General features: G+C 46.0%; 1 protein-coding gene across 2 annotated transcripts in view; it reads left to right on the top strand.

Annotated features, from left to right (window-relative positions):
- MAGED1 (MAGE family member D1) overlaps positions 1–7,694 on the top strand; it is a 50,620-nt gene extending 42,926 nt beyond the window's left edge. The window contains exons 1-13 of one of the 2 annotated variants that reach the window (XM_033115853.1): positions 901–1,054; positions 1,590–1,663; positions 2,378–3,091; positions 3,773–4,441; positions 4,569–4,632; positions 4,861–4,940; positions 5,108–5,199; positions 5,407–5,486; positions 5,578–5,620; positions 5,878–5,940; positions 6,547–6,661; positions 6,901–7,286; positions 7,485–7,694. In XM_033115853.1, coding sequence (XP_032971744.1) covers positions 1,619–1,663; positions 2,378–3,091; positions 3,773–4,441; positions 4,569–4,632; positions 4,861–4,940; positions 5,108–5,199; positions 5,407–5,486; positions 5,578–5,620; positions 5,878–5,940; positions 6,547–6,661; positions 6,901–7,278 — 2,343 coding nt within the window. In that variant the 5' untranslated portion in view covers positions 901–1,054; positions 1,590–1,618 and the 3' untranslated portion in view covers positions 7,279–7,286; positions 7,485–7,694. Of the gene's footprint in view, positions 1–900; positions 1,055–1,589; positions 1,664–2,377; positions 3,092–3,772; positions 4,442–4,568; positions 4,633–4,860; positions 4,941–5,107; positions 5,200–5,406; positions 5,487–5,577; positions 5,621–5,877; positions 5,941–6,546; positions 6,662–6,900; positions 7,287–7,484 lie in introns of those variants that run through there. The other variant, XM_033115864.1, reaches the window with a different exon arrangement.
- Positions 7,695–15,782: the final 8,088 nt, after the last annotated feature.

Below are 15,782 nucleotides of genomic sequence, written 5' to 3'. Positions count from 1 at the left end.
TTTGGGACAGACGTTGACTGGGCAGGAGAGGTGGGGGGCGGAGTTGTCACTCCAACAAGAGGAGAGGGTGCCTCAGTCCCCAGGCCAACTCTAATGGAACATGGGTTTTGGAGTCAGGAAGACCCAGGCCCACATTTTGCATTTTCTGTTCACGGGATCTGTGGTCTTGTCTAGTTCATGCAACGTGTCTTTGCCTCAGAGTCTTGATCTGTAAAATGGAGACATTCACCTCCCAGGGCTGCTGTAAGAGGACAAGGTCCAACACAGATCGTGCTGTGATGTAGAAGCTGTGCTCTTCCTTTCCTTCCCTCTTCCCTACCTCCGCATATAAAATAAGCCCATGGCGGGGGCTGCATAAAGGGCAGGAAAGAATCTAATGTTCTTGAGTCTGGGAGCTCTTGGGGTATCATGTAGAGTCGCATGGTGTGCAGATGTTTTCTACCTCCAATGGTGTATCCTCTTTGGCCATTCCTTTTTCTAAGTCCCAAAGTAGCCTAGCACTTGTTGCAGAGACCTCCTTAATGTGACCTAAGTGATGCTAGACAAGGGGGTGAAGATGCGTGCCGACCTGACAGAAGGGGCCATAAGAGGGGAGGGATGGATCAGAGACGCATTGCGGAAAAGGTAGGGGGCTGGTGTGTGGGGCAAGGGGTGGGACCTAGAGGCACAGCGCATCTGTTTTGGGGAGGGGATATAAAGTAAGGGGAGGGACCGTTGTATACTGTGGACCTGGTTGGTGGTGGGGTGGTGTGTTGGCAAAGGGGCGGCACTGCCTGCCGTTGCGCATGCGCACCATGATGTTCAGGAGGAGGCTTTTGTTGGGAAAGCGGTGAGACTCTTATTTGGTCGGTCAGCTCTTGCGCATGCGCACAATCATGTGAGGCGGTGGGTGGTATATTAGGCGAAGAGGCGGGGTCGTCCTAGCTGCCGCGCTGGCATTTTCTCCGGGACAAGGAGAGGGTGCGGCTGCTGAGGGCCGAGCACTGCAATCCCGATCCTCTGAGTCGTGAAGAAGGGAGGCAACGAGGGGGTTGGGGTTGGGGCCTGAGGCAAGGTGAGAATTAGCCCCCAGACAGGGCATCTGCCCCCTGGTGCGGGCCTCCCATTTTTTCATCCCGATCCCTTTACCTCGGATTCTGATCCCCCTTCCACTCCCCAAACCCCGATTCACACCCCTCACCCGATCTTCCCTTATTCAGAACCCCTGTTCGCTCTCTGAACCCTTCCCCATCGTTCAAAATCTCCAGATTTCTCGACCTCGAACTGTACTGTTATACGATTGATTCCTCCTTATTCGAAACCTCCATTCAATTTTCCAAATGCGACTCCCAACCCAATCCCTCTAGATTCAGAACTCTTATCTGCTTTCCTAACCCGGATTGGAAGCTTCTCCTCGTCAGTAGCTTCTCGGGATTCAGAACCACCTTCTGGGCACCCATTCACTTTTCCCATATCGATGCAGCGCGTTCCCCTCACATTCAGCACCTCATCCGTCCCCACAATCAAATCCCAACAACCTACCCCCAAATTTGATTCTTCGTATTTGCCCTCCATAGTATAACGCCCGGCTCCTCCCCCACACCCCCTAGGCTCTGCTCTTGCCAGAGGGACGGGAGCCATGGCTCAGAAAATGGACTGTGGTGCGGGCCTCCTCGGCTTCCAGGTGAGATTTCCACTCCTCCCCCATCCCATTTCCCCAGCCGACAGTTCCCCCCTGGGCCCCTTTGGCCTCCCAAACGCCTGGATCCGATTTGCCCTCTTCGTGCCTTGACTCTGTCGTCTTTCAAATTCCCAGGGTTTATCGAGGGGGGAGGGGCTTCCCTTTCCAGCCATCAGTCCCTGCTCTGAGAAAGAGGAGACCCTGTTAGTAGTCAGGGCAATCTGCCCAGAGAATGCGGGTTGGATAAGGAACCATTTCTCCCCCCATAGTCCTGACGATCGTAGACCAGTCGGCCGCTCCCTCCCCCAAGCTCCCGCCTCCACCCTCCCGCTCTCCTGCATTCCCCACTCCCTGAGACCCCCCCCTTATTCTCCTCAACTCCTCGCGGGGGCACCCTCACACCGCCCAGGTCCAGCGCTCCTACCGCGCACTGCTCTGCTCTAACCTCACTCCTTGATCACCTTGCTGTTGAACTTCACCCCCACTCCTCTTTCCACCCCACCCCGCTTTTAGCCCCTGGCCACCTGGCCGCTCAGCCCCTACCTGACGTTTTCTTACCACTGTGCCTCCCTTTGTCCCTAGCCTGTGGTCTAGATTTCTGCCTCAGCCTGCATTTTGCTCCAACCACCCACTTGCACCTCCCTTATGCTGCTCCCCCTACCCCTTCGTTCCCGCTTCGGAGGCCCAGAGATTTAATTTTCCCCCCTGTATTTGCAGGCTGAGGCCTCCGTAGAAGACAGCACCTTGCTTATGCAGACTCTGATGGAGGCCATCCAGATCTCGGAGGCTCCACCTACCAGCCAGGCCCCAGCAGCTGCCTGCGGGCCGAATTGTAGCCCCCAGAGTTCACAGCCCTCAGCAGCCAGTGAGATGGCTGATAATCAGGTTTCAGCAGCTGCAGCTAAGCCTAAAACAACCTTTAAGGCCCAGAATGCCACCACAAAAGGCCCAAATGGTGCCTATGATTTCTCTCAGGCTCTTAATGCCAAGGAGACGCCGCCTAAGGCAGCCTTTATGCCCCAGAATGCCACCCCAAAGGGCCCAAATGCTGCCTATGATTTTTCCCAGGCAGCAACCACCAGTGAGTTAACTGCCAACAAGTCCGAGATGGCCTTTAAGGCCCACAATACCACTACTAAGGTGGGCCCAAATGCCACCTACAATTTTTCTCAGTCTCTCAATGCCAGTGAGATGGCGAACACTCAGTCTAAGACAGCCTTCAAGGCTTGGAATGAAACCACTAAGTCCCCAACAGCTGATACCCAAACCCAGAATGTTAACCAGGCCAAGATTGCCACTTCCCAGGCTGATATAGAGGCAGACCTAGGTATCTCTGAATCTGATGGTGCAGCTGCACGGACATCAGCAGATGGTTCCCAGGCTCAGAATCTGGAGTCCAGGACTATAATTCGGGGCAAGAGGACCCGCAAGGTGAGATCCCTGCTAGCTCCACTTTGCTTTGGGCTCTTTCCTTTCTTCTCTGAGATTGTTACTTGTTCTAAAAACTAAATATAGAGATATCTATGTCTATATTTATGTCTATATCTGCCTGTATTTAGCTACATAGGTTATAGGGGATGATAAGGTAAATGTGATAAATCCTGCCCTCTGAATGTCCACAGACTGATGGGTAGATGAGACATAATATATACAACCTGTATGTAATTCAGTTTATATTTTGATAGCAGCCATGATGTGTTAGGTCTTGAGCTAGGCACATTTACACAGGTTATCTCACTTATTAAATCTTCACGATACTTCATACCAGTTAGGAATCATAGTCTCACTTTTACAGAGAAGGAAACTAAGTAAGTCTCAGAGAGGTGAAGTGACTTGAGTGATTTGTCCAGGGTGGTACAAGCAGAGCCACTGATGGACATAGGAAGAGGAGCAGCTTCAGGCCCCACCCTTGGGTTGCTCCTGGCCTGGTTCAGAGATGAAACTCCTGCCTGGAAGACAGTGAAAGACAAGCCCAGGACTCAGGGTGACCATTGGCTAGTGGGTCAGGCTGTCACTACAGGTGAGGGTTTTAGGGGGCCTTCCTGAAATAGATAGGGTGAGGACACAGAAACAACTGGTGACGCTGGATCTTCCTTCTCTTTGACAATGCAGATTAATAACTTGAGTGTGGAAGAGAACAGCAGTGGGGATCAGAGGCGGGCCCCACTGGCTGCAGGGACCTGGCGGTCTGCACCAGTTCCAGTTACCACTCAGAACCCACCTGGCGCACCTCCCAATGTGCTCTGGCAGACCCCATTGGCCTGGCAGAACCCATCAGGCTGGCAAAACCAGCCAGCCAGGCAGACACCACCAGCACGTCAGAGCCCCCCAGCTAGGCAGACCCCACCAACCTGGCAGAACCCAGTTGCTTGGCAGAACCCAGTGATCTGGCCGAACCCAGTGATCTGGCAGAACCCAGTGATCTGGCCGAATCCCATTGTCTGGCCTGGTCCAGTTGTCTGGCCAAACCCACTGGCCTGGCAGAATCCACCTGGATGGCAGACCCCACCTGGATGGCAGACCCCACCAGGCTGGCAGGGTCCTCCAGATTGGCAAGGCCCTCCCGACTGGCCACTACCCCCTGACTGGCCACTGCCGCCTGATTGGCCACTTCCCACTGACTGGCCACTACCACCTGACTGGATCCCCACCGATTGGCCAGTTCCACCTGATTGGCAGAACCTACGACCCTCACCAAATCTGCGCCCCTCTCCCAACTCGCGTGCCTCACAGAACCTGGGTGCCTCACAGCCCCGAGACGTGGCCCTTCTTCAGGAAAGAGTAAGCACTATAACCCCGCAGTCACTTCTCCCCTCTCGCTCTCTTCTTTGTTATCCTTTCATCTATAACTCAACCAAGTTTTCTGTAAATATCTTATAACTTTTAAGATTTCTTTTTCCCCTCCCAGGCGAACAAGTTGGTCAAGTACCTGATGCTTAAAGATTACACAAAGGTGCCCATCAAGCGCTCAGGTAGGCATCCAGTGCCCTCTCCCATGGCTTCGCCCTTACCCTCGCCCCATGTTCTGTGGACATCTCTTTGCTAATATGTACCCTCCCCTTCAATTCGCTCCTTCCATGGCTGATTCTTCCTTTTTCACCCTTGAGGACCCTGACTGTGCTCTCCTCAGTGGGGCCGGCAAAGTGGCTGCAGCTCCATGGCCCCTGCTCAGCCAAGGTGCTCTTTTCTCTCTCCTACAGAAATGCTGAGGGATATCATCCGTGAATACACTGATGTTTATCCAGAAATCATTGAACGTGCGTGCTTTGTCCTGGAGAAGGTGAGAAGGCAGCCCTAAGGGACAAGAGTGATGGGAAATATCTTGATTTCAAAGATTCATGGGATTCCTACTGGGAGTTTAGGGCAAATCTCACAGGAAGGTGAGCGATTGAGTATGGGTAACTTATGCTAGATTTATAATTTCATAGTGTCTTCCTTTCCCTGTAGAAATTTGGGATTCAGCTGAAGGAAATTGACAAGGAAGAACATCTATATATTCTCATCAGTACTCCTGAGTCCCTGGCCGGCATACTGGGAACGTAAGATGGGAAAGGAGGTGGAACATAGCCTTTCTCAGTAGTGCTTTTTTCAGGGAGTAGGTCAGGGTCCAAGATTCAGGGTCACATAGCAGAGCTGGGGTAGAATTATCCCCTAGCCGAGGAATACTGGGGAAGCTATATGGATAAGCTGCCTGGGGTGTCTTGTGAAAATGTCTGCTGAAAGCATATTCTTTTTGTACTATTTAGGACCAAAGACACACCCAAGCTGGGTCTCCTCTTAGTGATTCTGGGCATCATCTTCATGAATGGCAACCGTGCCAGTGAAGGTGAGTGGCTGGACCTGCAGCAGGGGGTTGGCTACTGCCTGATTTCCATGCTCATTTTCCGTCCCTTGTCTCCCCTTGCCTCCCATTGCAGCTGTCCTCTGGGAGGCACTACGCAAGATGGGACTGCGTCCTGGGTATGACTGGGCTCTCTCATCTCTTGCCTATTTACACCATCCTCTGACAACAGAGGATGGTCCCAGAATTGAATCAGCCTGGTGGTCTAGGGGATTTGGGGAGGTATAGACCCCAAGAATGTGACCTGGGAGGATGGGGAAATAGTCCTGAATTCTTTGCCTTTTCTCTCATCTCTGACCTCTGTGCTGGAAAGCTCTTTTTTCTTCTTTGGGCAATGTCATAGTCTCTGTTTATGGGTTCCTTTTTTTATTATCAGGGTGAGACATCCCCTCCTTGGAGATCTGAGGAAACTTCTCACTTATGAGTTTGTAAAGCAGAAGTAAGTGATGCCTAAGGGAATTTGTCTGGTCCTCTTGAGTTCTGTGCTGATCAGCCTCAGAAAGTCCTTCCCATGCTCATTTCTTACACTAACTATACACACACACACACACACACACACACACACACACACACGTGCACTCAGAGTATTTATTGAGTATACTTCTTGTGATTGAATTTTTCTACAGTACAGTTACCTTGCAAGTGAAGCTTGTCCACCATCCCCACAGTAGACATCTCTAAGACTGGGCCTGATTGAGCTTTTGTACTGGAGTGTAATCATTGTAGTGGGCCTATCTGTGGTTCACTGACAAGACTGCAAGAACCTGGAGCTAGAGTTTTGACATAGGGAGTGAAATTAAGTGTTGTCCTTTATATAACCCTATGCAAGCCTCCCCTGCAGCTCTAGGTGACTGCTTAGTGTACAAACACTGATGTAGGAATTCAAAGGCCTGATTATTAGAGGATAAATACTCTGTTTGTGTTTAAGAATGAGGCTGGGGGCACTTGCTACCTGAGATCTGGGATTTAAAGTGTAGGGTTATGATGCATTAATGGACTATCATTCTACCTTGATATAAACAGAGATCATTTTGCTCTTTCTAAGGTACCTGGACTATAGGCGAGTGCCCAACAGCAACCCTCCTGAGTATGAGTTCCTCTGGGGCCTCCGTTCCTACCATGAGACTAGCAAGATGAAAGTGCTGAGATTTATTGCAGAGGTAATAGAGGAAATTCTCCAGACTTGATAGGGCAAGGGGTGAGGTGTGACTGGCTGGGAATGGTCCAGAGCAGGAATGAAATCTAAGGTATTGCACATGGTAGGTGCTGCATTACTAGTGGTATTTGTTGTTATTAAGCAAACAGTAGCATGAAGTAGGGCATAAATATATAATAGGTGCTTCATAAATATTAACTAATACTATTATGGGTTTGTTTTATTTTCTATTCCTCATCTCAGGTTCAGAAGAGAGACCCTCGTGACTGGACTGCACAGTTCATGGAGGCCGCAGATGAGGCCTTGGATGCTCTGGATGCTGCTGCAGCTGAGGCCGAGGCCCGGGCTGAGGCGAGAACCCGCATGGGGATTGGAGATGAGGCCGTATCTGGGCCCTGGAGCTGGGATGACATTGAGTTTGAGCTGCTGACCTGGGATGAGGAAGGAGATTTTGGAGATCCTTGGTCCAGAATCCCATTTACCTTCTGGGCCAGATACCACCAGAATGCCCGCTCCAGATTTCCTCAGACCTTTGCCGGCCCCATTATTGGCCCTGGTGGTACAGCCACTGCCAACTTTGCTGCCAACTTTGGTGCCATTGGTTTCTTCTGGGTTGAGTGAGATGTTGGGTAGGTATATCACTTTGGATTGGGCAGCTACAGTCATTGGGAGATGTAGGGACTATAGGAATGTTTTTATGTGCACAAGCTGGGAATCATAGGAAACCCATGGCGGGGAGATAAGTATGGGGAAGCACTGTTTCGTATTTATATTCCTTATTATTTGACATACATCATTGATTTTAAATTTTTTTCTTATGTTTACAGATATTGCTAATCAGTTGCAATAGTCTTTCCCCTGAGTGAGGCTGAAACCTCAGATTCCTTCTAAACACAGCTATCTAGAGAGCCACAACCTGTTGACATGCAAGTGGCATGCAAGATAAATTTATTTGCTGTTCCTTGTCTATTGCTTTTTTCCCCTTGTGTGCTGTCAAGTTTTGTTATCAGAAATAAACATTGAAACTGCAAAATGAATTAGATGTGCTCCCATTGGTTTTTTATGTTTGAGGAGAGATCAACATATTTATATGGGAGAGATGGGGGCCTCAGTTCTAGCCTGAGGGGTGTATCAGCTTTCAATGGGTGGAAATGTGAGTAGATTGGCTAATGAGAAACAAGGAAGGAATTGATGAACACAAGTGTTAATGAGGTCCAAGAACTAATATGGTTTATTTAGTAAATATCACTTAAGTGATTCATATGTGAAAGATATGCTGTTAAGTGTCCCAGAGTGACACTAAAAGCGATGATGTAATGAAAAAGGGTGTAGATGGTCAGACAATTGCGTTTAAGGAGACAGGAGGTAAGATTCCAGGTAATGAGAAGGTCCAGAGAATGGATGGTTGAAGGGGAGAGAAGATAACTGTTCCTGGATATGATGTTCCTGGGACTCAGGGGTGTGGGTTGTATTTGTATTATCCATGTGGAAAGTGAAATAACTCCAGGACCGGGGCAGGAGTGGAAGCAGACAACACTATAAGCCAGGTACCAAAGTCTCCTGTATGAGAAGGAAGATCTCATACCTCTAGCCACATTGCCCACAAAGGGACTGGCTCACAGGCCACGCCCCTTCTCAGCTCTGGAAATGCTGCCCAGGAGCCTCTCACTCTAGAAAGACCTCACAATCCCCACCACCATAGGACCAGGGCTGCAACTCAGACAAGGTCTTATGGACAGTGAAGGCCGCACAATGATCTCTTCTCCCCTTCTGTAGGGAAAATGAGGAAACTTGCTTACAGAACAAGAATTGAGAAAGTAAGACAAAGCTCCATGCAGAGCTAGACAGTCTTTTGGCCGTGACTGTAAACAGGCTTGAGTTGCTGAGGTCCTTTTTGGAAATGGCTTTCTCGCTGAGAATGAAATTAGGCCTAGGCCATAACTTCCTCAGAGGCATGGTGGTACCTAAGCCTGTAGGTAAGGGCAGAAGTGGGAGTTCCTGGAGTAGAAGAAAGCAAAAGCAAAGGCAATTTAGCCTCCTGGGAAGGACTCAGTAGTGGGCAGGGACGGTGTCCAGGAGTTCCTCAGGTTCTCGGGTGATGTCCACATTCTGAGAGGAGATAACCCAGGATTAATATAAAGAAGACAGCAGTGTGGAGCCCCAGCCCCTGTCTGTTGTCCTCACTGCCAGGCTCCCCTCCTTCAGCCAGGCCTGGATCCTGACCTTTTCTCAGGCAAGCCTGGGGGAATCTCAGCCAGAGGCCTTTTGGCAGGAGTTGCTCTAGCCCCACATCTCTGTGGTGCCTCCAACGCTGTGGTTCCAGTATTCCTGGGTGCTCGTTATTCTACGTGATGGTGTGAAACACCCAAGCTCTGAGACACTGGCGTGGCTTTTCTGTGGGGACAGGTGCTTTTGCCATGCGCCAGCTTAGGCCGTGGAGTCCCTCACCTACCTCAGACTTCTCCCGGTGTGTGTTCACAGCCTCCACGTTCAGGTAGATGGACTCCACTTTGCAGCCTCAAAAAGAACAACCCATCCATCCTTAAACCCCCCAGGAAAGCACAGGTCTTCCCTAAACTGTCATTCCCTTCCCCACCCATCACCACCCACACCCCCAGCAACACACTGTGTGCAGTTGTGACTGCCCTGTACTGAGTGGAATTTAGACCAGCTCTGATATGTGTGGAGGAAAACAGGCCTAAGAAGCAGCCAATGGGATGACCTCCCAGCTCTTCCTCTAATAGTCTCAGCATTCTCTGAGCCTCAGTTGTTCAACCGTCAATGGGAAGGAGATAAAAGGAGATGATCTCTGTGTCCTCCCTCAACTCTTGTGGACAGCAATCTAATCTATATAATACTAATGGAGTTCTGCAGATCCTCAGAGCTGTGTCATATGGTGAAATGCTGGAAGAGTCCTGGGCCACTGCCTTGGGGCCATCAGTCCCAGGTAAAGTTTATTTAGAGGACAATGGTTACGGGTGTGGAAGGTCACAAGGGAGTTCTGGGGCGCCTGAAGAAGGAGGGGGATGGTATCACTGGGGTCTGGGGCTGGCAGAGGAAGCCCAATGCCTGTGAAAACTCCCTTAGTTCCATCCCTGTGGATGGCACTCTACTCCGTGCTTCAGTACACCGTCTGCCATGTTCACACCCCAGAATCGATTTGAGTCTGTCTTTTCCTTGCTCATGGAATTCAGGTGCAATTTGGACAGTTGGCAAAATCTGAATAAGGTCTTTAACTTAGGCAATAGTATATCAATGTTAGTGGTCTGATTTTGATTATTATACTGTTTCCTGTAAAAAAATGTCTTTGTTATTTAATTTCAAAATATTTATTTATTTTAAAATTTTATTATTTTTTTATTGTTCAACATTAACAGTGTGAGAAAGAAGGAAGTTTTGCTCTCAAAGCCCCATTAACTTTATTTGTTTTCTGTCTTTAACTTAATTTTTGTATTAAAGTATAGTTGACATATAATACTATATTAGTTCCAGTGTACAACATAGTGATAGTGATTCGATATTTATGTTCTTTATGATGTGATTGCCACACTAATTCTAGTAACCACGTCACCATGCAAAGTTATTATTATATAGTCATTACAATATTATTGACTATTTTCCCTATGCTGTACATTACATCCCCATGACTTACTGTTTTTATAACTGGAGATTTATACCTCTTATTCCCCTTCACCTTTTCCATCCAGCCTCCAACCCCTGCCCCTCTGGCAACCATCAGTTTGTTCTCTGTATCTACGAGTTTGTTTCTGTTTTGTTTTTTTAGATTCTACATGTAGTGAAATCATACAGAACTTGTCTTTCCGCCTGACATATTTTATTTAGCATAATACACTCTAGGTCCATCCATGTTGTGCTCTCAAATTATTTTAAAAATTGTGTGTGGGAGGGTGTAGAAAGAAACAGGGAGGATAGAACAAATATAGTAAAACGTTAACGTTGGAGAATCTAGGTTAAGGATATACAGGAATTCTTTTTACTATTCTTGAAACTTTTTTGTAAGTCTTAAGAATAAAAAGTAAAAAATAAAGATGATTTTTATTTTAACAGATATTCATTAAAGTTCACTGACCCAATATCTACACACACTTGTTAGCATTGCAGCCTTTGGAAATAGGACACTGTAAAATGATACAGTTATTCTTCATAGAAATGAAAGTACATTCACTCTTCTCCAAAGAGAAAAATCTTAGGCTCATAACTTGTTGCATCCAGATCCAAGTCCAGGGATAATGATTCATCCTAATTAATGGGATTTTGAATGAGGACATTTGGGGAAATAGACACAAAACTTATTTAGGGATATTGTATATGGACTTTTTGAGATTGGTCAGGAGCATAAGACTACTAGTATTAGATGTGAATGCTCACCAATAGGCTCTCAGTAATCAAGTGGCAATATGACCCACTCATTGGAGGTCAATAAGTTTCTTTTCTCAGCGACTCCTGTGCTTGCTCAATAGGCACCTATATAAAGTGGTCATGGTGGCATGAACAGAGGCTATGCATGGCCTCAGCAACATGGTTTCCCTTTGCAAAGGCTGATGTGACCACCCCCTCTGCTGAATGCCCAATTTCCCAGCACTATACTGAGTTCCTGATATGTACCAATCTCAAGGGGACCAACCAAGAATCTGGAGGTCAGTTAATTAATTTGGACCCATTATATCATGGAGGAGTTAGTTGGTTTTATGATTTTTCTGGCATAAATGTGTATTCTAGACATGGATTTGCCTTCCCTGCTTGTAGTACTTCTGTCAGCACCATCATCTGTAATCTTACAGAATGCCTCATTCACAGTTGTAAAATTCCATGCAGCATCACTTCTCATCAAGCGACTCGTTTTTAAACTAAAAAAGTGTGGTGATTGGCTTATGCCCATGGAATTCGCTGATTTTATCATGCACTCCGTCACTCAGAAAAAAAAGTCTGTATGCAATGGAAAAAATGACTGTATAGAAGACAGCTATGACACCAGTTGACAGACAACATGTGTGTTAGAGGTGCTGTCTTACAATCTATGGTATATGTTCTGAACTAACCACCGATATACATGATGGCATCTAGTCAACAACCAGAATTCCTAGGTCTAAGAACAAAAGGATGGAAGTTAGAGTTATCCCTAAAGACTTATTCACAAAATGGTTGATTCTGATCCCTACAACTTTGGGCTATACTGGTTTAAAAATTTTAGTACCCCAAAAAGTATGTTTCTCTCAAGTTACTCAACAATGATTCTGCTGATTTGAGATAGCCACCTGGCGATTTTGGAACCCTAATACCAATGGGAAAATAGGCAAAAATGGGGCTTTTGTGCTGGTTAAGATGATTGATTTCAATTTTCAAGGGGAAGTAGGGTAGCTGCTACATAATGGGGGCAGAAAGGAGTGTGTCTGTAGACATGAACATCTTCTAGGTGACTTATCATATCCCAGAGTGCTTAAAATTATGAGATAACTACAGCAACCTCATACAGGCAAGATTACTAATCACTCGGGCTCTACATAAATAAATGTTTGGATCATTCCTCTCGCTAAAGAACCCATCTAACAGATATGCTGACTGGATGAAAGGAAACATGACATGAAGAGTAAGAAAAGAAAGTTTATATCAAGTTTGACCTTGTTACCAGTTTTAGAAATGAAGAATTAAGTAGTTATCTATATTTTAATCTTTGCAACAATATGCATATATTTATATATTTTAATGTGCCCCTTTATATTTGTCTCTCTTTTACCTATTATTTTATATATGGTGAGTTGGTGGTGGAAGACTTTATTTACCCACCTTCTAAAAGAATATTGATAGAGTATTCGTATTGAACTGGAAGAAGAACAGATGCCATTTGAAGACCCTGAACTTGGACCTGGATGCTATAGGTTTGTCTCCTTAGGGAAGGAATGAATGCATTTTTGCTTATATGAAAAATAGTTGCATGTTGTCTCTTTTCCAAAGTATGGAATAGCAAAAAGTATGTGGGACAAATGGACTTTGTCCATTTGTGAATATCTGTCTCACTGGTATCCATCTTTTCTAAAGGCATCAATTTTCTTTTAGGATAATACAGTTCCGCCATTTTTGTAGTAGACAAAACTATGGTAGACAGATTTCTAGGATGGCCCACAAGATCCCAAACCCCCGTGTGTGCATAGACCTTCTGAGAGTTATTCAATTAAACACTAATCTAGATACTGCTGTGAAGTGATTTTCAACATGTAATTAAGGTCCCAAATTAGTTGAACTTAAAATAAGGAGATTAGGGTTTCTGGTCAAGAGTGCAAAGTAAGTACTGTATTTTGCCATATATAATGCACATGTTTTTGCCCAAATTTGTGAAGGAAAAATAAGGATGTGCATTATACATGGGTATTACTAATTCCGTATCTATATAAATGTTTTTAATTATTTTATTTATGCTTATGAGTTAAAAGGGTAACTCTAGAAATCAATAATGATATCTGTATGCAAAATAATACCCTGGAATAGGATCATCAGTTTTGTTGAACTTATGATGAACTTGCAACAATGAATAGTTCTTGGCCTTCTATGATGCATAAATATCATAAATTTTTACCAATACATAAAATTTCTTGTACCTTATATCTGTTCTTGTGTTTTGTAATTATTTGTTACATAAAATTTCTTGTACCATAATATGTTAAAAAATAAATGTTAAAATTCCTTTATAACACAAAAAACAAGTACCTAAATGTAAACAAATAAAAATTTTAATTAAAAAATTAAAATGAAAGATTTTTTTCCCTGTGGGGACAGAGCCCCAGAAAGCAGTTTCCAGGCTCTCGGCCTCACATAGAAAGGTGCTGGCTCAGGTAGTAAATGGCCATCAACTGTGATTGGATGGCCATCAGCTGTGGCTAGTTGGCCGTCAGCTGTAACCAGTGAGCCATTGGCCACTAATATAACTGCTGTGGCTACGCTAGCTGCAAATGGGGGCTAGCAAGAAGATGGTGGCTGAGTCTGCAAGCGGCACAGTGAGGGTTGAGAATTGTGTGGCTCCTGTTTCCTGTTTCTCCAACCCAGCCGCCAGTGAGAGTATAGTGGTATGACTCCCCTACCTATGGCTCCGTGGGTGTTCCTTTTTGGTCTCACCATGTCCTGCGTTCTTATGTGGGGAGCGGGACCAGAGACCTCGCATGACACCCTGCATGACATTCCCCTAAAGTTTGGGCAAAAATAAATGGGTGCACATCATACATGGCAAAATACAGTAAATGCTGTGCTTACCTACTCTCATGACCACATCAAAATTACAACTAAACTACAGAACAACCATTATTGAGAATCACCTGAAGTCTAGCTGAATAGAAGTCCTACAACTAAAGACATACAGAAGAAGTCACTTTGAGACTGGTAGGAAGTGCAGAGATGCAGAACAGGCTGATCTCACAACCACATGTGGCAGTTAAAAACTGGGAGGGATATCTCAGCTGCAAAGGTCCCACTGGAGTAGTGAGGGTTTCCATGTTCCCCAATCCAGAGTTCCAAGGCTGGGGAGAGAAATCTCCATAACTTATGACTGTAAAAACCAACGGAAATTGTGACTGGATGAGACTGAGGAATCTAGAGTCCCAGACATTCCTCTTAAAGGGCCCATACACAGACTTTCTTGCTGATGAACTCACTTGCTCTGAGCACCAGTGCTGGGGCAGCAGCTCGAAAGGTGCCAGGGACATACAGGAAGAACTGAATTGTCTGGCTTCAGGAGAAGGGCTGAAAGGGCAGCTTTCCCCCAGACAGAAGAGCTGGCAGAATCCAATTTTTCCTTGTTAAGCTGTCCCTCATCCCAGCATGCAGATACAGGCAGCTACCATATTTGAGTCTCCATCCACCTAGCTAACACAGGTCATCCCCCCTGCCATGGTGATTCCCTGAGATCCTGTCCCATCCAACTTTTGGGTACATCCAAGCCTCTTCAGTGGCTTTTGCATACAAATAGCCTGTCTTGGCTCAAGTTGCAGGCTTTCCTAAAATCTCTCAAAGGTTAAAAAAGCCCAAACAAGCAGCATCTGGCTTCAGCATGTCCTTACCTGTTGCTGAGCAGCCCCAAGCCCAGCACTAGTAGCAGCTGGCCTCAGTTCACGGCTTGGCCTCTTGAGACATATCCAAGCCCAGCTCAGGTGGTAGCTATCTGCGGATTGATTTGTGCTTCATGCCAATTGTCTCTCGGCATGGCACAGGCTGCAGTGGAACTTGGCCTGTGGCAGGAAACCTCCTAGGAGGCCCTGGGGCTACCACACCTGAGGCCACTTTTGAATTGAGCTAGAGCATCACCCGACCATTTCCAAGGATGACACACTCAAAGGATTGTCTAGGCAGGCACCAGAGCCCTGCTAAAGTGAATCCTGCTCCACAGGGTCAGCCCCTACACCACAGCTCTCCCAGTGTCATCAAGGCTGGTCCTCAAAATCAATCAACCTAAGGGTCAATCATTATCATTGACATACAAACAGCATCCAAGGCTCAACTACAACAGGAGAGCACAAAGAACCCACACAAGGGACACACCTGGAGCACCCAGCTCAGGTGATCAGGAATACTGTGCCAGTGGGCCCCACAGGACGCCTACTAAATAAGGCCACGCTACAAACACTGAGAGACATAGCAGCCCTACCTAATACATAGAAGCAACACAGGGATGCAGCCAAATAATGGAGAAACAAAGAAATATGTCCCAATTAAAGAACAGAACAAAGCTCCAGTAAATTAACTAAACAAAATGGAGACAAGCAATCAACCAGAGCAGTTTTAAAAAAAAAAAAACTGGTTATAAGGATGCTCAGTGATCTCAGGGAAAACTTCAATGAAGGGATAGGAAACATAAAAATGGAAATAGAAAACATTAAAAAAACCCAGTCAGAAATAAAGAATACAATAACTAAAATGAACAATACATTAGAGAGAATCAACAGTAGATCAGATGAAGCAGAGGATCGAATCAGCCATTTGGAAGATAAGGTAGCAGAAAACACCCAAACAAAATAGCAAACAAACAAACAAACAAAAAAGCAAAAACAAACAAATAAAAAATCAAAAACAAACAAACAAACAAAAAACAGAACCCACAAAACGTGAGAATAGTTTAAGTG

Source organism: Rhinolophus ferrumequinum, chromosome X (genome assembly GCF_004115265.2).
Source record: "Rhinolophus ferrumequinum isolate MPI-CBG mRhiFer1 chromosome X, mRhiFer1_v1.p, whole genome shotgun sequence".
In the NCBI taxonomy this organism is placed as follows: domain Eukaryota; kingdom Metazoa; phylum Chordata; class Mammalia; order Chiroptera; family Rhinolophidae; genus Rhinolophus; species Rhinolophus ferrumequinum.
Note: the sequence above shows the minus strand (reverse complement) of the source record. Positions and strands in the feature narration are given on the sequence as shown.